This window comes from Myxocyprinus asiaticus, chromosome 43, assembly GCF_019703515.2.
Source record: "Myxocyprinus asiaticus isolate MX2 ecotype Aquarium Trade chromosome 43, UBuf_Myxa_2, whole genome shotgun sequence".
Taxonomy (NCBI): Eukaryota; Metazoa; Chordata; class Actinopteri; order Cypriniformes; family Catostomidae; genus Myxocyprinus; species Myxocyprinus asiaticus.
The window spans coordinates 30,343,519-30,365,467 of NC_059386.1; the positions used below are offsets into that span (position 1 = coordinate 30,343,519).

The 21,949-nt window shown below is 38.7% G+C and overlaps 1 protein-coding gene and 1 pseudogene across 1 annotated transcript; both read right to left on the reverse strand.

Annotated features, from left to right (window-relative positions):
• Positions 1 to 4,087, reverse strand: part of LOC127433580 (bone morphogenetic protein 1-like) — a 47,150-nt pseudogene extending 43,063 nt beyond the window's left edge.
• A 6,169-nt stretch (positions 4,088 to 10,256) lies between these two features.
• LOC127433420 (neuropeptide FF receptor 1-like) lies at positions 10,257 to 21,550 on the reverse strand. The gene is made up of 4 exons (XM_051685326.1): positions 21,412 to 21,550; positions 20,480 to 20,772; positions 17,066 to 17,165; positions 10,257 to 15,296 (listed from the first exon to the last, which is right to left on the reverse strand). Exons 1-4 carry the CDS (start codon positions 21,441 to 21,443, stop codon positions 14,486 to 14,488), a joined length of 1,236 nt encoding a protein of 411 aa, XP_051541286.1. The 5' UTR covers positions 21,444 to 21,550; the 3' UTR covers positions 10,257 to 14,485.
• Positions 21,551 to 21,949: the final 399 nt, after the last annotated feature.

The following is a 21,949-nucleotide window of genomic DNA, read 5'->3' on the forward strand; positions in this document are numbered from 1 at the left end:
CTGCTATACGTAGCATGAGAAATGGTAGACGCTTCAGAAAGACGCTGAGGTCTTTTAAATCCAGAATAGGACGAATCCCCCCATCCTTTTTTGGAACCAGGAAGTACCTGGAGAAAAATCAGTTTAACTGGTCTGGGCCATGCATTTCTATATTTTTGTAGCAGCGACTCTATTTCTGCTCCCAGTGCAATCAGATGCTTCGGATTCCGCACCATGTAGGGCGAACCCCGGTAGTTGGAGGTGGTCGGCGGCAAAACTGCAATTTGTATCCTGTTGACAGGGTGTTTAACAGTCATGTGTCTAATGTTATTGCCTCCCAGCACTCCAAATGCTGAGGAAGGAAACAGCCCACCGCCGAACGTGTACCCTCAGGTATGACGCTGAAGAGCCCCAGCACTGGTAGTAGGCTGCACCCTAGATGAAAAACTGTGCCTTGACAAAGCATTAAATCGTGAGGCTGCTCTGGACTGGTGCGGTGGTGCCAACACCTCCTGCATTCTGCCCTGCACAAAGCCAGTACTATGTTGTTGATGATGAGGATAAGGGCCTCTGTGGGAATACTGCGCTGGACGCCTGAAGGTAGTTTGCCACCTTAAATGCTTCAAACGCATTTCAGACGCAATGAGACGTCTGTCTAATACTTCCTGAGCCTGTGCACCAAACACCTTCCCCTTGTTGTGCAAAATGTTCTTACCAGATTCTGGCAATGGAGTCTGGGCTAGCCACACCTGCTTTCTCAGCTGTGTCAGAAGACCCAGAGACCTACCACATTCTGATGCAGCTGCTCCAACTGCTTGGAGTGAAGCTTGTAATATTTTGGCACATTCTGAATCATCCGATGAAGGTAGTGAAGCATTGAGTGCCAACTGTAACTATGCCAATGTATTAGAGATGCATCTGACATTTGCTACAGCACTGTAAGTCTTACGCACAAGTGTATCAGTCCGTTTATATTCTGGCTGTGGACAGCGTGGCTCAGAACGCAGCGCTTCATCAGCCTGCACAGCAGGTGATGCCACTACAGTTTCTACTGGTGGCACTGAATCCAACCCAACTGACCCTGCATCTGCCATACTAGACAGCATGCGCATTACCTTATCAGGCCGCATGGTCAACGCACTCTTGAAACCAAATGATAATTCTTTAATGAAGTCACCACACTGTGGGACAACTAAATCATTAACATAACCAGAAGCATGGCAAAACAGGTTAGGAGCCTGATTAGTTTCAATAGGTGGAGCATCAAGGTTGAGTCTTGCCAAAGCCACTTTTAATTTAGCACACAAAGAATTCGCTGCTGATATTGGCTCACCATTGCAATCTGAACTCTGTGCACTGCTTGAACGCAATGATACTGGGCTTACAACTCTCTCCATCATGACAGGTTGTTCATCAAAAAAGCAGTCTGATGAAGACACCGAAACCACATCAAAATCTTTTTCCATGCAAGGAGCAACTGTAGTAGGTTCTGTTAAATGCTGACCTTCATTATGCTGCTTCATAGAAGCCAACAGCACCTGAATCTGGCCCATATCTTCAGCTAGCTGATCCACCCTGTTCCAATGCAGAGGGGGTTTTCGCCTTTTTTTTCTTAGGAGGCAGATGGACTCAGGCAGTGGTAGCTCAGTGGTTAAGGCTCTGGGTTACTGATCAGAAGGTCAGGGGTTCAAGCCCCAGCACCACCAAGATGCCACTGTTGGGCCCTTGAGCAAGGCCCTTGACCCTATCTGCTCCAGGGGTGCTGTATCATGGCTGACCCTGCACTCTGACCCCAGCCTAGCTGGGATATGTGAAAAAGAAGAATTTCACTGTATATGTATAATGTGTGATGAATAAAGAAAATTATAATTATAAATTAGACTTGCCACCCTTTTAACTCCACGTTCTGAAGAGGTTGCACTCATGGTGGGTAATAGATAAACTGATTCAGCATTCCTACGTGCAAGGGCTTCACGAATTGCTAATGGCATAAAACTACAGCTAGGACAAGGATCTGAAAGGGTCTGCTTAAGGTGCTCAGGTCCCAAACAAGATAGACAATGACCGTGGCCGTCATCTAATTCCATAGGTGAGTCACACAGCATGCAGCTTGCCGTTGAACAGAGAAATTGAAAAAAAATAATAATAATTTCAACGCTGCAAATCAAAATAGCTAATCAGCTTAATCACTATATCTCTACAAATGAGCGTCCCAAGTTATTTAAAGATCAAGCTGTGTAACTTCACCCTCGGGAACGTTTTCTGCAAAGACGAGAATTGGAAAGAGAACGGATATGACGTAATGACATGCCTTTATAGGCTGTCTGCCTGAGCGTCATGGTCACAGGGGTGACGACTTTGATATTTATAATCGGCAAAGTTACGAGCACCAGGGAAAGACTCCACTAGATAAGTTAGGATACCACTCTGGCAGTCCGGAATGAAGGAAGTAGAACCATTATTTTTGCAATTCTGTTTGGTGACGCTAGTAGTGCAGAAATGATACATTTCAACTCTAACATTTCACCTTCACCTTATTCTCCATCTAAATTATTTCCTGTCTGGGAGCTTCTGCAGAAGGAATGCTGAAAATGAAATGCCTTTAGATTTCTAATCTGTTGTTATGTGTTGTATTGTGCCATTGTATCTCTACAACATCAGACGCTACGGCATTATCAACATCAATGGTAGCAGCAACCTAGCAGCTGTTCCTCTTCCAAATATTGTTGTCCATTTCAGTGCTTTTCTTCCTTGTCATCAAATAAATTGTCAATTTAATGGTGGTTGGGCCAAACCAAATTCCTTATTAGATAGATGTGTTTTAATGGCTTGAATTTCACCACTTACTGTGAGGGTAATGAATCATTTTCAGAGGACAGGGGACGGTCCAAGTTAGAAACAAACTGAATAATATCTTACACCACTATGACTTATTTAAATTTTAATTCAGATTAAAATTCCCAAATAAAAATTTTTAAAGCTTTTGTGCATTAAAGTCAAGTTAACCGTGCAGGTGGAAATCTACATACGCTTGGCCAGTATTGACTCAGCAGTAACTTGGCCTTTAAAGGAATAGTTTACACAGAAATTACAATTCTGTAATCATTTACTCACCCTCCAAGTCTTTTGAAACCCTTATGACTTTGTTTTGAAAGAGTTATTTATAACAGAATGTTCAAATGGTGGCCACAGCCATCAAGCAAGATTTGGCTGCAAGTATGGCTGCAGAAAACTTGAAATACAGTATAGTCCATAAGTCATTTGGACTATTTTATCCTGATTTTGTGTGCTTTTGGAGCTTGACAGACCCTGGTCTTTATTCATGTATAAAAGAGAGCAACTTGGAAATTAATTTGCAAAATAATGCTACATTTCCACCCAAGCAATAATGAAAATAGCATTTATGGAAATTCAGTTATAAGACGCTGACAAAAATTTATCGAAATAAATCGGTCATTTTTAAAGGGCATTTCAGGCTGTGTATTTGATAGTTTTACACTCTGTGCCTAAGAATGCTGGTTTTTGGAGAGTTGTAACAGAGGGAGATGGCAAAATCACCAGGAAATTATTCACATGTGCCAGATTGCATGCTGTCATGCGATACATAGTGTAAACAAAATAAAATAAAACAATACAACACATATACAAAGCACACACAAACAAATGGGACAAAATAAAACACCACAATATAAAAGACCAAAAACTTTAAGTAAAACATAAATTTAACCAAAATAAGATCAAAACAAAAAAACAACATAAAAAAACACATCTTAACAAAACTACAAAACATTAAACAAAACATAAAACAGCTACTTAACCAAAACAAAATACAAAACAAACATTAAACAAAACAACTCAAATTTAACAAAACATCTAAACAAAACAACACAACTTTAAACAAACATAAAACAAAAGCTGGAATTCTAAAGTTTTTAATAAAATTATTCAAATTATTACTATATATTATATTACCAGCTTTGCATGGGTCCATGTAGTCAACTGCATCAATTTCTGCTGGAATTGTGTAATAGATTGTATCCACTTGCAGTTCAATCGTTATAAAAAGTCGAAGACTGATCACAAGTGAACATGTCCTCAAGGGATTCATGATGGGAATGAGTACAGATGTGAAGCTGGCCCCGGCGGATGGAGAGCTGAGGGCTGCGGTGGGATTTTGGAAGGACGTGGGGAAAATGAGAACTCCCGGGAAGGCAGGTTTAGAGAAGAGGCTTTGCTATCTTCAAAGTCTTTATTGTAAACCAGTGATTCGCTAGCACATCCGGGCCCCGGGCCAGCATCAAGCTTGCAAACATCACAGATTAGAGGTCAGTGCACTCGATGCACTCTGAGCCCCGTGTGTGTGTGTGTGTGTGTATACAGGTTTTGCTATACTTGTGAGGACCAAGTATTGAGAATCAACCTGTTCTGTGAGGACATTTCTGGTTGTGAGGACCTTTTGGGTGGTCCTCACAAGGGAAATGGCATATTAAATGATGTTTTTTTGAAAATGTAAAAATGCAAAAAGGTTTCTGTGAGGGTTAGGTTCAGGGGTAGGGTTAGGGTTAGGGGATAGAATTTATACTTTGTACAGTATAAAAATCATTATGTCTATGGAGGGTCCTCACAAGTATAGCAAAACAAACGTGTGTGTGTGTGTGTGTGTGTGTGTGTGTGTGTGTGTGTGTGTGTTAGCCTGCTTCAAAGCAGCACGAACGTGAATTTGAAAAAGCCTCCAAATTCATGATCTTGAAAAAAGACTTAGCATAAAATTTCGATGTTATCGAAAAATTTGGCTGTTAATTTTAAATATTTGAAAATATTTTGTGTGAATTAACCTAAAAAAAAATCAGGTTGTGAAATTCAAGTTTTTATTATTCAAGTGGTGGATTTCAGGATGTGAAATTCAGGTCTCAATATTCAGGTTGTTGAATACGGGATGAGAAATTCAAGTGGCAAAATTCGAGGATGACATCTGTGAATGCAAGGAAGAGCAAACGAACATTGATGTAATGCATCTCTCTCTTGGACATTCGCAAAGTGATGGAAACAGCTCAAAAGTAATTTTAAATGTATATATCATTGCTGTTTGAAGAAAAACACATATCTCCAAAAAACTAATTTTTCAAGGGCATGGAAAAACTCTTTTTCTCATAAACAATCTTACAAGTTAAACAGACAGCCTGATTAAACATCTTTTTATTGGTCAATTCAATGCACAATTCAAACAGTAGGTGCATTCCGTCTATGGTAAAAAGTCAAAATTGCCAAAAGTTGGACAGTAACAATATATATCGCAGTGTGTGTGTGTATATACACTATATTGCCAAAAGTATTCGCTCATCTGCCTTTAGACGCATATGAACTTAAGTGACATCCCATTCTTAATCCATAGGGTTTAATATGACGTCGGCCCACCCTTTGCAGCTATAACAGCTTCAACTCTTCTGGGAAGGCTTTCCACAAGGTTTAGGAGTGTGTTTATGGGAATTTTTGACCATTCTTCCTGAAGCGCATTTGTGAGGTCAGACACTGATGTTGGACGAGAAGGCCTGGCTCGCAGTCTTCGCTCTAATTCATCCCAAAGGTGCTCTATCGAGTTGAGGTCAGGACTCTGTGCAGGCCAGTCAAGTTCTTCCACACCAAACTCGCTCATCCATGTCTTTATGGACCTTGCTTTGTGCATTGGTGTGCAGTCATGTTGGAACAGGAAGGGGCCATCCCCAAACTGTTCCCACAAAGTTGGGAGCATGGAATTGTCCAAAATCTCTTGGTATGCTGAAGCATTCAGAGTTCCTTTCACTGGAACTAAGGGGCCAAGCCCAGCTCCTGAAAAACAACCCCACACCATAATCCCCCCTCCACCAAACTTCACAGTTGGCACAATGCAGTCAGACAAGTACAGTTGTCCTGGCAACCGCCAAACCCAGACTCGTCCATCAGATTGCCAGATGGAGAAGCGTGATTCGTCACTCCAGAGAACGCATCTCCACTGCTCTAGAGTCCAGTGGCGGCGTGCTTTACACCACTGCATCCGACGTTTTGCATTGCACTTGGTGATGTATGGCTTGGATGCAGCTGCTCGGCCATGGAAACCCATTCCATGAAGCTCTCTATGCACTGTTCTTGAGCTAATCTGAAGGCCACATGAACTTTGGAGGTCTGTAGCGATTGACTCTGCAGAAAGTTGGCGACCTCTGCGCACTATGCGCCTCAGCATCCGCTGACCCCGCTCTGTCATTTTACGTGGCCTGTCATTGCTGTCATTCCCAATCGCTTCCACTTTGTTATAATACCACTGACAGTTGACTGTGGAATATTTAGTAGCGAGGAAATTTCATGACTGGACTTGTTGCACAGGTGGCATCCTATCACAGTACCACGCTGGAATTCACTGAGCTCCTGAGAGCCGCCCATTCTTTCACAAATGTTTGTAGAAGCAGTCTGCATGCCTAGGTGCTTCATTTTATACACCTGTGGCCATGGAAGAGATTGGAACACCTGAATTCAATTATTTGGATGGGTGAGCGAATACTTTTGGCAATATAGTGTATATATATATATGGCCAAAAGTTTGGAATAATGTACAGATTTTGCTGTTTCGGAAGGAAATTGGTACTTTAATTCAACAAAGTGGCATTCAACTGATCAAAAAGTATAGTCAGGACATTACTGATGTAAAAAAAACAAAAAAAAACAGCACCATCACTATTTGAAAAAAGTCATTTTTGATCAAATCTAGACAGGACCCATTTCCAGCAGCCATCAATCATGCTAAATTGATAATTTGGTACTAGAAAATCACTTGCCATTATTTCAAACACAGTTGAAAGCTATTTGGTTTGTTAAATGAAGCTTAACATTGTGTTTGTTTTTGTGTTTGTGGCATGTCTTAAGGTCAATATTAGGTCAAAAATGGCAAAAAAGAAACAGGTCTCTCTAGAAACTCGTCAGTCAATCATAGTTTTGAGGAATGAAGGCTATACAATGCTTGCAATTGCCAAAAAACTGAAGATTTCATACAAAGGTGTACACTAGAGTCTTCAAAGACAAAGGACAACTGGCTCTAACAAGGACAGAAAGAGATGTGGAAGGCCAGATGTACAACTAAATAAGAGGATAAGTACATCAGAGTCTCTAGTTTGAGAAATAGACGCCTCACATGTCCTCAGCTGACAGCTTCATTGAATTCTACCCGCTCAACACCAGTTTCATGTACAACAGTAAAGAGAAGATTCAGGGGTGCAGGCCTTATGAGAAGAATTGCAAAGAAAAAGCCACTTTTGAAACAGAAAACAAAAAGAAAAGGTTAGAGTGTGCAAAGAAACAAACATTGGACAACAGATAATTAGAAAAGAGTGTTATGGATCTTAACCCCATTGAGCTTTTGTGAGATCAGCTAGACTGTAAGGTGCGTGAGAAGTGCCCGACAAGATAGCCACATCTATGGCAAGTGCTACAGGAAGTGTGGGGTGAAATATCACCTGAGTATCTGGACAAACTGACAGCTAGAATGTCAAGGATCTGCAAAGCTGTCATTGCTGCATGTGGAGGATTTTTTGATGAGAACTCTTTGAATTATTTTAAGTTCTGAATATTTATTTTCAAATTGTAATTGTCATTTTTCATGTTATTAATGTCCTGACTATACATTGTGATCAGTTGAATGCAACTTTGGTGAATAAAAGTACCAATTTCTTTCCATAAAAGTAAAATCTGTACATTATTCCAAACTTTTGGCTGCCAGTGTATGAGAAGGTGTTTTTCTATTAAGCTATTTGCACTGCAAAACATTTTTTGTTTTTGTTTTGTTTTAATCATAAATCTATCAACATTTTGTGAGGTGAGAAAAATAAACTCAATTCAAAGGGAAAACAAGTTTATTTTATTACCCCATTGACAAAAGAGTTTTTTTATTATTATTATAGTTTTTGCCACCTTGTTTTAATCATAAATGCAACTAATTTTAGTGAGGTTTATTCTTAAAAAAAAAGAAAAAAAACTATTTGACAATGGGGTAAAAAAAAAAAAAAAAAAAAAAAGAAATCCCCAGATCCCCAGCATGGTCATACAGTGATATCACATGAAACAGGTCAATATGCTCATACATTACCGTGAATTATTTTTATTTTTTTGGTATATGTACAAATTGAGTGTCTTATAAAGGAAATTAATATAATAAAAATTGATTAATTATAGCTACAGGAAATTTAAAAAATACTTTATAGGCCTTTGTATTATTATTATTTTGCATGTGTGTGTGTGTGTGTGTGTGATTGTTAATACTTAAAATGTGAGAAACAAAAAGACTGACATTTAAGGTTAAATGACTCGCGTAATGATCACTTTTCTATTTTGATCTTTCACACATGCATACTCTAACGGAATACTGCTGTCTGATTTTAGTAAGGGCTACAATGCAAATCCACATATTACAGAAAACTTCGGTAAAGTACACAACTGATTTTAGTAAGGGGTACAATGCAAACCCACATATTACAGAACACTTCGGTAAAGTACACAACTGATTTTAGTAAGGGGTACAATGCAAATCCACATATTACAGAACACTTCGGTAAAGTACAGTTGTGCTCAGAAGTTTGCATACCCTGGCAGAAATTGTGAAATTTTGGTATTGATTTTGAAAATATGACTGATCATGCAAAAAAACTGTCTTTTATTTAAGGATAGTGATCATATGAAGCCATTTATTATCACATAGTTGTTTGACTCCTTTTTAAAATCATAATGATAACAGAAATCACCCAAATGGCCCTGATCAAAAGTTTACATACCCTTGAATGTATGGCCTTGTTACAGACACACAAGGTGACACACACAGGTCTAAATGGCAATTAAAGGTTAATTTCCCACACCTGTGACTTTTAAAATTGCAATTAGTATCTGTGTATAAATAGTCAATGAGTTTGTTAGCTCTCACGTGGATGCACTGAGCAGGCTAGATACTGAGCCATGGGGAGCAGGAAAGAACTGTCAAAAGACCTGCATTACAAGGTAATGGAACTTTATAAAGATGGAAAAGCGTGTAAAAGATATCCAAAGCCTTGAAAATGCCAGTCAGTACTGTTCAATCACTTATTAAGAAGTGGAAAATTCGGGGATCTCTTGACACCAAGCCAAGGTCAGGTAGACCAAGAAAGATTTCAGCCACAACTGCCAGAAGAATTGTTTGGGATACAAAGAAAAACCCACAGGTAACCTCAGGAGAAATACAGGCTGCTCTGGAAAAAGACGGTGTGGTTGTTTCAAGGAGCACAATACGATGATACTTGAACAAAAATTAGCTGCATGGTCGAGTTGCCAGAAAGAAGCCTTTACTGCACCAATGCCACAAAAAAGCCCGGTTACAATATGCCCGACAACACCTTGACACACCTCACAGCTTCTGGCACACTGTAATTTGGAGTGACGAGACCAAAATAGAGCTTTATGGTCACAACCATAAGCACTATGTTTGGAGAGGGGTCAACAAGGCCTACAGTGAAAAGAATACCATACCCACTGTGAAGCATGGTGGTGGCTCACTGATGTTTTGGGGGTTTGAGCTCTAAAGGCACAGGGAATCATGTGAAAATTGATGGCAAGATGAATGCAGCATGTTATCAGAAAATACTGGCAGACAATTTGCATTCTTCTGCACGAAAGCTGCACATGGGATGCTCTTGGACATTCCAGCACGACAATGGCCCTAAGCACAAGGCCAAGTTGACCCTCCAGTGGTTACAGCAGAAAAAGGTGAAGGTTCTGGAGTGGCCATCACAGTCTCCTGACTTTAATATCATCGAGCCATTCTGGGAAGATTTCAAACGTGCGGTTCATGCAAGACGACCAAAGACTTTGCATTACCTGGAGGCATTTTGCCAAGACGAATGGGCAGCTATACCACCTGCAAGAATTTGGGGCCTCATAGACCACTATTACAAAAGACTGCACATTGTCATTGATGCTAAAGGGGGCAATACACAGTATTAAGAACTAAGGGTATGCAGACTTTTGAAAAGGGGTAATTTCATTTTTTTCTTTGTTGCCATGTTTTGTTTTATGATTGTGCCATTCTGTTATAACCTACAGTTGAATATGAATCCCATAAGAAATAAAAGAAATGTTTTGCCTGCTCACTCATGTTTTCTTTAAAAATGGTACATATATTACCAATTCTCCAAGGGTATGCAAACTTTTGAGCACAACTGTACATAGATGGAGCCCAGATTTGTATTATCATGAAGGCAACGTGGTCTGCTTGAATATAAACATAACAAATAAGACACTGACAAATCATCAGTAGTCTACAAATGTAATACATATCAGAATCATCTTTATTGCCAAGTATATTTACACATACAAGGAATTTGTCTTGGTGACAGGAGCTTCCAGTGTACAACAATACCAAAACAATACAAAAACAGCAGCAAGACATAGATAATAATAATTAAAAAAAAATAATTATACACATACATACATACACACATACACATACGTAGTGCAAATGCTAATACAAATCTGTTATCTGTTATGTACAGTGCAAATACAATCTGTTATGTACATTGCAAGTGTTTTATTTCAGAGGAATGAAATGGCAGAAGAGGTTGGATGTGTTGGATAAATATAAAAAAAGATTAGACTATTCAGAATTTGATGAAAATATTAAAAAGCGAGATGGCATGCTAACTCAAGCAATCCAGATTGGTAATGTAAACAATTGGCAGTGTTGGGAGGGTTACTTTTGAAATGTATTCCACTACAGATTACAGAATATATGCTGTAAAATGTCCTTTGTAACATATTCCGTTAGATTGCTCAAGGTCAGTAACGTATTCTAAATACTTTGGATTACTTCTTCAGCATTGGTAGATTTTTTCACTTGTTTTGACTATAAAAACTCTGCCAGTACAGTAAGACAAAATACACATGTTAAAAATACATTCTCTGAAAAACCTAAATATTTTATGCAGTGTTGTTTTAAGGATTTTTTTATATTTTTACAGGAAAACAATACAAAAATGGTCAAGAATACGATTTTTGCCCTAATATCAAATGTCTTACTAGAAAAAAAGAAATTATGATCCAACGTGAATTTTTTTTATAAAAAAATATGATCGTGCCTGGTAACGTGCATGTAAAATGGCTAGAAATAGCATTTTATCTTAGCGTAAAGCCGACAATTTACACAAGGTTTATTTCTATTCCTTCTGCTCCAAACTTACTTCAAACTTACTTCTTTGTCTGCTCGTATGAATGTAACACATCATAAGAAAGTGTTTCACCGCTGTTCAAATGCACTTTGGATCGCATCATTTATATGTATAAATGTTTTCCATTTGAAAGGATTAAATATTAAATGAAACAAATGACAATAAAATGCAAAGTAATCTCTTCAGTAATCAAAATACTTTTTGAATGTAACTGTATTCTAATTACAATGATTTAAATTGTAACTGTAGTGGAATACAGTTACTTATATTTTGTATTTTAAATACGTATTCTCGTTACATGTATTCCGTTACTCCCCAACCCTGCTTATATATATATATATATATATATATAATAGTTCAGATATTGGGCTACTAATACAAAGGTTTTATGTTCAATCTCAGGTAGGGTGATCAAGGAATAGGATATATAATTATCTTGTTTTATAACAACTTTGCGCAGCGCTATTGACACTCCCGTCTACAAGAGCGCTCTCATCATTGGTGATCTCGTAGCCTATGGCGTCATTTTTATATCACCAAAACTTGAATTTGAAAAAGCCTCCAAATTCATGATCTTGAAAAAAAGTCTAAAAAAAAGTGTGACTGAGTGTAATTTGATGTTATTGAAAAATGTTGCTGTTAATTTTGAATATTTGTAAACATTTTGTGTGAATTCACCTAAAAAAATTCAGGTTGTGAAATTCAGGTCTCAATATTCAGGTTGTTGAATATGGTAGGGATGGGCGGATCAATCCTAAAGTAGCCTATCGATACATCCAATACTGATGTTGTATCAAAAATATAAATTCTAAAAAATAAAAATAAAAATGTAACTAGGGATATTATTATTTGGTTACCATGAACAATAATCATAAGCTTCTAAGTGAAATAAAAAGGATTAGGCTATATTAGCAAATACTTGTGCAGGATGGGACTATTACTTCTTCCGCTCATCTTAACATGCAGCTGAAAGACACAAGCAGAAAGCGCTTGTTCCGTCACAAGGCTCGTTCAAACAAGAGGGATCAGTGTCTTGTAGAGTGGTCTAGGGCATACCCAGGCATATGCCGTATGCCCACCTATCTTTCTTAGGGTTTGCGTATGCCCACCTGAAATACATATATACAATTCACTCAATGGTGCTGTGGCAGACTGGTTATCAATGGTTAGCAGATTGAAAAAGTTCCTGGTCAAAAGACTACTCGTTGTTCTGGCGGCCATACGTATAATCGCTTATTTCAGGTGGGCATACGCAAACCCTAAGAAAGACATATATACACTACCAGTCAAAAGTTTAGGGTCACTTACTCATTCTTTATTATTATTATTTTTCACATTTAAGGATAACAGTAGTCACAAAACTGACAAAAAAATAAAATAAAAAAATAATCCAAAATAAATCAAAACTGTGTTATATTTTAGCATCTTCAAAGTAGTCACCCTTTGCATAGAATTTGCAGACATGTACTCTTGATATTTTCTCAACCAACTTCTTGAGGTATCACCCTGTGATGTTTTTTAAACAGTATTGAAGGAGTTCCCATCAATACTGGGCACTTATTAGCTGCTTTTCTATATTATTCTGTTCAAGCCATCCATTTCAAAAACTTTTTTTTTTTAAATAAAATTTAGTTTTGTAATGAAATAAATTAATATGTTGGCACAATTGTATTTTTGTCTACAAAACTCATTTCAAACATTTAAGCATACGCCTTCAGATCAAAAGATTTTTAAGATCATGTGAAACATTTCAGTCAAGTGACCCCAAACTTTTTAACGGCAATGTGTTTGTGTGTGTGTGTGTACACACACACACACACACACACACACACACACATATATACTATAAAAAAATTAAGTTACCCCTCATTGAAACACCTACTGGATATTTAAACATGTAAACATACATAACATTTTTTGAACATTCAGTTACTGTCAATGTTACTCCTGAATTATGAATCCATGAACATATACTGTATACTGGAATGCATTATTCAAGTAAACATAACAGCAAATATATAACTTTTGAAGTTTTCAAAGGAAATTAAATTTTTTTAAAGTTTAAAGGAGGGCACAGGTAACAAGGCTGGCTTGGCGCCGATTAGAATTCATATTACAACAACAGCTTGGTGTTACCACGCATAAAAAACAACAAGACATCATATGAGGAATAACGTAATAACGACAATAAAAATATTTTCTGTTGTCTTTTTTCTTTCAGCATTACATGTCACTCAAATCTAGAGGAATGGGCACAAAATGGGCACAAAATACATACCACATATCCACACAAACACAGATGTGCATGTTTGTTTTCCTTCTGTTTTCTTTTGGCTTCTTAACACTTTACACATTTACAAGCTGAAAAAAAAATAAAAATACTCTAAAACAGATTAAAAACAGATCTAAAAAAAAAAACTCATTTTGAAATGTAAAACATTATACACTGTATACAGATCATTCCTGGCAAAACATCTAAATGAGAATTGAATTATTTTTTAATTATTCATCAGATTCATTAATGTCATGAAGCAACATCCTGAAGCAAAATCACTTAAGACACTGTTCTTCATTCTGCTATGGGTGTCTGTCATTAGGGTCTTTGAGTAACACTTCAGATGGACCCTTTAGGCTTGTACACAGAAAAAAAAAGAAAAAAAAAACACCTCTTAAAATGTCACTCTACACACCAGTGGAGTTGATTTGCATGAACAGTTTTAGGCTGTGTGAATTTAATATAATACTCCATGGCTGCAATGTCCCAAAGTGTATTTAAATTAGTAAAAATTGTGCCCAGTGGTAAAACCCCCAAATGAGACCATCCACATTTGACTAAAACACAATTTGGTTGAGAGAGTAACCAAATTAGGAAACAAGCGCATTTTCTTGATCCACACTGCAACAATACTCCAAACAATACTCCTGTGTTATTGTAACCAATGGGTCAATATTTGGCTGTTTAGCTTCAGCAGTTAGCGCCTCACTACACCATTATGAGTGCCAAAACAGTGTATCCTGATGAACAGTGACCCTTTTTGAGCACTCTTAACAGCGTGAAATGGACTAACAGTTTTCAATGTCCACTACAAGAAGTTCAATTGTAGAATTATCAATAACATTTTAAATGACATTTACAGCTCAGATGAAAACTTGTTTCCAGAACTGAGTGCCCATGACGCAAAGATGGCAGCATTCAGGTCTTGTATTTCCAGTGCTGCATGTGCCAGCCAAGCAACTGCCATTGAGATAAATGGTAACACAAACAGATAGACTTCTCCAAATATAGTGGAAATCCTTTACTCCATCCAGGCTCCAAGCACTCTATGGGAAGCTGTAATTCTATTCATATCCTCAAGGAGAATTCCATGAATACCACGACCTGTTCCTCGAGGCATTACAGCAAAACAGCGCTCTTTCCGCCTGCTGGTCACACCTCTGTTCTCGTCGGACACCTTGTTAGGGGGCGGGAGCACAAAATGTGTGTGACACATCTCGGACACAACAGAGTTGCAGGAACTGCAGGCCATAGCTGCCTGGAAGCCCCTGCGGAAGTTCTCATTAAAGAAGCCGTAGATGATTGGATTAACACCACTGTTGAAGAAAGCCAGCCAGTGTGCGACTGGAAAAAGATAGCTGCTCAAGAAATCAATTTGTTGCCTGTCCAGATCCTGATAGTCAGTAAGAAGCATCAACGTCCAGAGTGGGAGCCAAGATACCATGAAGAGAACGGCGACCATAATAAGCATCTTGATGACCTTCATCCTTCTTCTGGAATGAAGCCGGTTCTCACGCAGGTTGTTGGAGAGTTTGGAGGCAATGCACCCATACATGATGCTTATGAGACCCAACGGGGCCAGGTACACGTGGATGAAGATGACGGTGGTGTAGACTCGCCGCATGTCTGCTCTGGGCCAATCCTCAAAACACACAAACAGTGGGTAGAGCTGGTTTTCTTGGACCATGTAGATGTTCTCCAGGTGTATGACCTTCAGTGTTGCAGCTGAAGGGAAGATGATTGCAAATGCGAGAATCCAAATAAAGACGATGGCGAAGAACGCAGTGACTGGCCTCAGACGATGACGGAATGGGTAAACAATGCCAGTAAACCTGTGTAAAGAGACAAGTTTAGTACTGAAAATCTCAGTTCAAATCACAAGTCCTAGAAAGATTCAGAAATTGATATTATTAACACTTTTAATAATTTTACACAACTTTGATTGAAGAAGGTATGTAACATCAAATAAAAAAAAGAGTTAAGTCAAAAGTAACCTGAAATTAATCTGATAAAATGATAAACATGTAATCCAAGAGATTAAATGACCAATTAAAGTTTTTTTTCCAAGTAATTTGTAATCAGTACCACATTACAATTCAGAAGTAATCTACCCAGCACTGTATATAAATATACAGATATAATATACTGTCTATATTAGTGGCGGCCCGTCAGAAGAGGCAAGGGAGGCTGAGCCTCCTCAAAATTGTTTTCAAAATGATTGTAACAAGAAAAGTGATCAAATTAACAGTTGTTTTAATCAATTTACCTACTAACATACACAACTCAGATGCCTTTAATGGAAAAATATGTATCTTTATATTTTTCTTTCATGATGCATAGTCGAGGTGAGTTTTAATCACTGTATGAATCGGTATGAAAGGGATAGTTCACCCAAAAAGTTATTTTCTTTACTCTAAATCTCCACTTTCACTTTTACATGAAAGTGAAAGTCAAAGAGGAGATTTAGAGTAAAAAAAGGCCTTAAATATTTATCTGTTTCTCACCCACACCTATTATATCGCTTCTGAAGATATGGATTTAACCACTGGAGTCTTATGGATTATATTTTTTTACTTTTGTTTTTATTTTTATGGATTTTCATTATTGGGTGAACTATCTTTTTAATGCCAGAGGATGCTGATGGCATAAAGCCTCCTCTCATTAGTAAACTGACCAATCAAAATTGATTTTCATATCACACAGCGTCATCTGAAATAAAATTTTGCCTTCTTCCGCATTCATTACCAATCATTATCAGAAGTAACCATTTTAACCAATCAGCATTCAGCATCACGTTAATGCATCATCAAGCCTGCGTGTGGTTAAAGCGACAGGTGAAGAGAAACTTTACAAATTTGCCAAAATATCGATGAAATAAAAATTGTTGGGAGGATCTAAAAACACGTGAAAGTCTGAAAGACGATCATATATAAATTCGACTCAGTGAAGCAGTGGAGGATGAAGTTCCTCTACACACTGTATTAGGTGAGTACTGTAGATGTTACAGTATTAGGAATGGGGCCCTCCATTCATTTATAATTGTTTACATTGATTGTAGTCTGTAAATGGTACTGATTTGTTCCACTCCTTTATGGTATTGACAAAGGTCAGGTTGGTGATCTGAAATTATAACACCAGTAATTATTTTGAGTATTTTAAAATATCAGGGGGAGAAGATAATCTAGAACAGAGCATTACCAGCAACAAAACCTATAATTCAACATAATATTTGAAGTCACTGCAATCTTTTATCACTTTGATCTTTCGATACCGATTACAATTTTTGCCTCCCCCTCATCATGAAATGCTCTTTGAGGGTGGCTATTTTCCATAATTATGAACATCAGCACCAGCATCTTTTTGTATTTCATTAGAGCACTTATTGCATTAAATTTTATGCTGAGATTCTCCATTTCCTCCATGAGATCCTGCTTTTTAACACACAAAAGACCCTAGACCTTCTCATGACGATAATATATAATGAGGTTGTTGTGTTTTGCATGGTCTATACATTTACTTCACCACACTGCTGTGAAATACAAAAATATAATGTGTCATTTCTTTATGGAAATGTTAAACTAGTATAATTTCTGGTCATTACCTGTCTACTGCTATGGCAACCAGGGTGAAGACGGAGGCAGACACTGACATGCCCTGGACCAGGTTACTCATTGTGCACGTGATCTGGCTAAATGGCCAACCTGTGATAATTTAAAGAGGAGGGGTTAAATTATGCATAAAACTGAATTTAAAAAAAGGCTATGTACAAAAAGCATTTCCATTTGTTTTGCATTTCATAAAGATGAGAAAAGAGAAACTTTTGGTGATAGGAGAAACAAGTGCACACAACATTACAGTGAGACACAGGATATAAAACAAGGTAAGAGTATAAATAGACATACTAATAATAGGACATATAACAGAATGGCGTATGTACATGTGCAAGTGGTAATGTATGTGCAAGGTAGGGGTATGTACAGTTATTGAATTAAATATGTGAATTTACATATGTACATGAGATATGTATTTACATTAATGCACTATGGGGGAGTCCAAAGGCAGTTTAATTGTTCATGAGGAAAATGGCCTGAGGGTAAAAACTGTTCTTGTGCCTGGTGCCAGCCAGAGGGCAACAGTTCAAAGAGGGAGTAGGCAGGGTGTGTGGGGTTCAGAGTGATTCTACCTGCACGTTTCCTCAATCTGGAGATGTACAGGTCTTGGAGGTTGGGCAGGGGGCACCAATAATCCTCTCAGCAGTCCTGACTCTCCTTTGTAGTTTCCTTCTGTCTGATTTGATGGCTGAACCAAACCAGACAGTTATAGATGTACACAGCACAGACTCAATGGCGGCCGAGTAGAACGGTGTCAGGTTGAACTCCCTCAGCTGGCGAAGAAAGTACAACATCTGCTGAGCCTTCTACACAATGGAGTCTATGTGGGTGTCCCACTTCAGGTCCTGAGAGATTGTAGAGCCCTGGAACCTGAATGACTCTACTGCTGCCACAGTGCTGTTCAGGATGGTGAGGGGGGGGGTTTGGGAGTGCAGGGGGATTTCTCCTGAAGTCCAATATCATCTCCACTGTTTTGAGCGTGTTCAGCTCAAGGTTGTTGTGACTGCACCAGACAGCCAGCTGATCAACCTCCCGTCTGTATGCAGACTCGTCACCGTCGCGGATGAGGCCGATGACTGTGGTGTCGTCTAAAAACTTCAGGAGCTTGACAGTGGGGTCTTATGCAATGCAGTCATTCATGTACAGGGAGAAGAGCAGTGGAGAGAGAATGCATCCCTGAGGAGCACCAGTGCTCACAGTGAGTTTCCCCAGTCTCACTAGCTGCTGCCTATCTGTCAGAAAGCTGGTGATCCATCGACAGATTGGGGTGGGCATGGAGAGCTGGGTCAGTTTGGTTGAGAGAAGATCAGGCATGATGGTATTGAAGGCTTAATTGCACTCCACAAATAGGATCCTTGCATAAGTCCCAGGTCTGTCGAGGTTTTGCAGGATATAATGCAGCCTGAAGCTGAAACTGAAGGGGGTCCAGCAGGGGTCCATTTATGTCCTTCATGTAGGCCAAACCAGTCTCTCAAATGACTTCATTACCACAGACTTGAGAGCGACAGGTCTGTAGTCATTAAATCCTGTGATTTTGGGTTTTTTGGGGACCGGAATTATGGTGGAGCGTTTGGGGGAACTTCACATTGCTCCAATGATCTATTGAAGATATGTGTGACGATGGGGGCCAGTTGGTCAGCGTAGACTTTCAGACAGGCAGGTGAAACACCATCTGGGCCTGAAGCTTTCCTAGTCTTTTGTTTCAGAAAGACCCGGCACACATCCTCCTCACAGTTCAGAAGTGCAGATTGAGTAGCAGTACACCGCGTAGAACATGTGTCAGAAATATAACGCCCCTTACCATAACCGAGTTTCAGCTCCCGAGGCTTCGTGAGCAGCTCTGTAAAACTATTGTAACTATGGTAACAGTGGCATCGGTTTTTGCAATACCAGCTCTAGCCCGAGTCTGATAATGAATGAAATAATGAAAGTTTGGAAGAACAAGCTGATCAACCTGAATCACCTTCGCAAGGACTTGAGCAGGACGTTTCACAGTGGTAAGTTTTAATTTTGTAGCTTTCTTACAAGTACAGTATTCATGATAGTAAGAATGACAAACAATCTGCATAATTCTACACAATTGTAGGTAAAAGTGGGCCCGCAGCTGATTAGCAAAACTATTTAAACACAATAACGTTAGCTAGCAGGTTAGCAGAGGCCTACAGCTGTGCACTGGGTGTATACCGTAGCTACAACGCAAAACTCTGTATTTGAACTCTCGGTAACAGATAAATCCACAAATAATCAAGCATACTTACAGGTTGTGATCCTGAAGTGCCAGATTGTCCCAACAAATTCTTGAAAATCCGGCATTGGTTGTACTGCTAAATAATTAAAATACATTTTAACCACTGATTCTTCAATTCGTCTGCCTTTGGAAGTCCAAACAAAGAGGTTTTGCTTTCTCAGTAAAGAAAACAGCATCTTCCCGACATGGCGACAACACTAACCCAACCCATCCTGGCCTCGGCTATAACTATGTTTGTTTGAGGGCGGGCCAAAGCAGCCCTTAGGCGGGCATTATGCAAATGTGTTACATAGTGATGTAGATACTTTACGGAAGAAATGGCTGGACTACAAACATCCCGTTTCTTGTAGTTCTTGAGCAGTATTGTCTGTGGGAGAGAATAACTCCCGTTTGTGTGGACTTTGTAACTTTGCAGACCTTTTACATGCACAAAGAGCTATGTTACACACTAAAGGAAAGGTAAAATCCCAAAAAGCATAATAGGGCCTCTTTAAAATCTCCCATAATAATAATAAGTGAGTCCGGGTGTTGTTGCTCCGTGTCTATGATGTGATCAGCCAGCTGTTGCAACGCTGCGTTCACGCACGCTTGTGGCGGGATATAAACACTCACCAGGATGAACGAGGAAAACTCCCATGGCAAGTAGAAAGGCTTAAAGTTGATGAAGAGCACTTCTAAATTAGGACAGCACATCTTCTTCAATGCCGTTACATCTGTACACCAACTTTCATTGATATAAAAGCATATTGATCATTATGAAGATAATAAATATTCATGAATATGATGACAAAGATGAAGCTGATTATAGACTTAATTATGATGATGATGATTATATTGATAAATGTGATGATGTTATTGATGGTTATGAAGATAATGATGAAGATGATACTGATATTTATGAAGATGACTGCGATAAAGACAAAGATGATGATGGTGATATTGTTGAATATGATGATGTTTATGATGATACTGATGAATATGATGACAATTTGGTGATTATGATGATGATGATGATGATGATATGACAACAACAATAAGGATGAATATGGATATCGATGAATCTAAAGATTTTGAACATTGTCAATATGATGCTGATGACTGACGGTGATAAAGATGATATTGATGATTATGAAGACAATGATGATGACCCACTGACCTGAGATGAGGCTGTCAATCAGTGTGATAGGCACACAGAACACTCCCACCAACAGGTCACTGATGGCCAGGTTGAGTATGAAGAGATTAGTAACTGAACGCATGTTGCGGTTCCTGATGACCACCAAGCAGACGAGTCCATTGCCCACGATGCACAGCAGCAGCACCAGCAGGTAGGACAGAATGTAGCTGACCGCCATCCCTGCTGAGTGGATGTAATACGGCAAGAGCGTGCAGTTGTCCAGAGTGACATTCACAGCAGAGTGGTTCAGAGTCATTTTGTCCATTTTAGATCTTGGAATGAGAGAAGACTGTGAATGCTGGGTAAATATTCATATTGAATCTTCAAATGACACTCCAAAAGGGGGGTAAATACTGAAGCATCTCCTTTCTGCTAGATAAAATGTTTTTTTTAATGATGATTAGATATCCGAGTGGTTGAATGCTTATAAAAGAAAACAATTTCCACTACACTCTGATAAATAATTTACTTCGTTTGTTTGATCTGATTGTCCTTGACAGGAAAAATCACTTATTGTTCAGTCCAACAGGAATCAGTTAAATAAAGTTTGACATGGCAGATGTCAATTCAAATGTGTTTGATTTATTTAGTGCTAGTAGGCTGGCAATTCTTATCGTCGATTTAAAAAGTATTATAAAGCAACAATAAAATTCCATTTCTCTGACTTTTTTTAATTTGACCTGCATAAGAATCTGTGTTGAGAATTAATCCTATAAAAACTAAAGACGAATTGTTGCAGCTTGACCAGCACCGCATGTGTAGGAACGGCATCACATAATGCGTTTATTATTATTATTATTATTATTATTATTATTATTTTAAAAGCTGCACAAAAAATGTAATAAACACGATTAGAAAAGTCAAGAACATGACAAGACTAAATCATTCAGAAAGAGAGAGGGAATGCTCACCTGTTGCTGCGGAGACATACAATAAGCTTCATGTGCTTTTAACCCACTCTTATGATGCGCGCAGGCTGTGTTGATAGATCTCCGGTTGCGCTGCGTAGAGATCAGTGCGCGACGGTTACTTACTCTTCACAGTTAGCACACAGATCCCACTAGTGCGGTGCGCGTGTTGCAAAGCGATGTCTATGGTGCGTGACGTCACCGTCACCAAGTTTGCAATCATGTGATCTCTGTGTAGGCTACATCGGTGCATTTATTTACAGGGTACCTTATTAATGAAAACCTAAGGGGTCGTTTACCTAACACGTCCTTGTTCTATAAAAAATAAATAAAAACTGACGGCTGCGCTATGAATGCATGTGTCTCGAGACGCAGCTGAAGTTCTTTTTATTCTGACACGACGTCTAAAAACAGGGCTCTCCGCCGCAAAACTATGAAAACAACAGAGACACGTGGTAAATATCAGTCCGTTCGTCCGTCCGTCTGTCTATCTATCTATCATAATTATTTTTACTGCAAGTAAAGTGCAAGAAAAACAAAC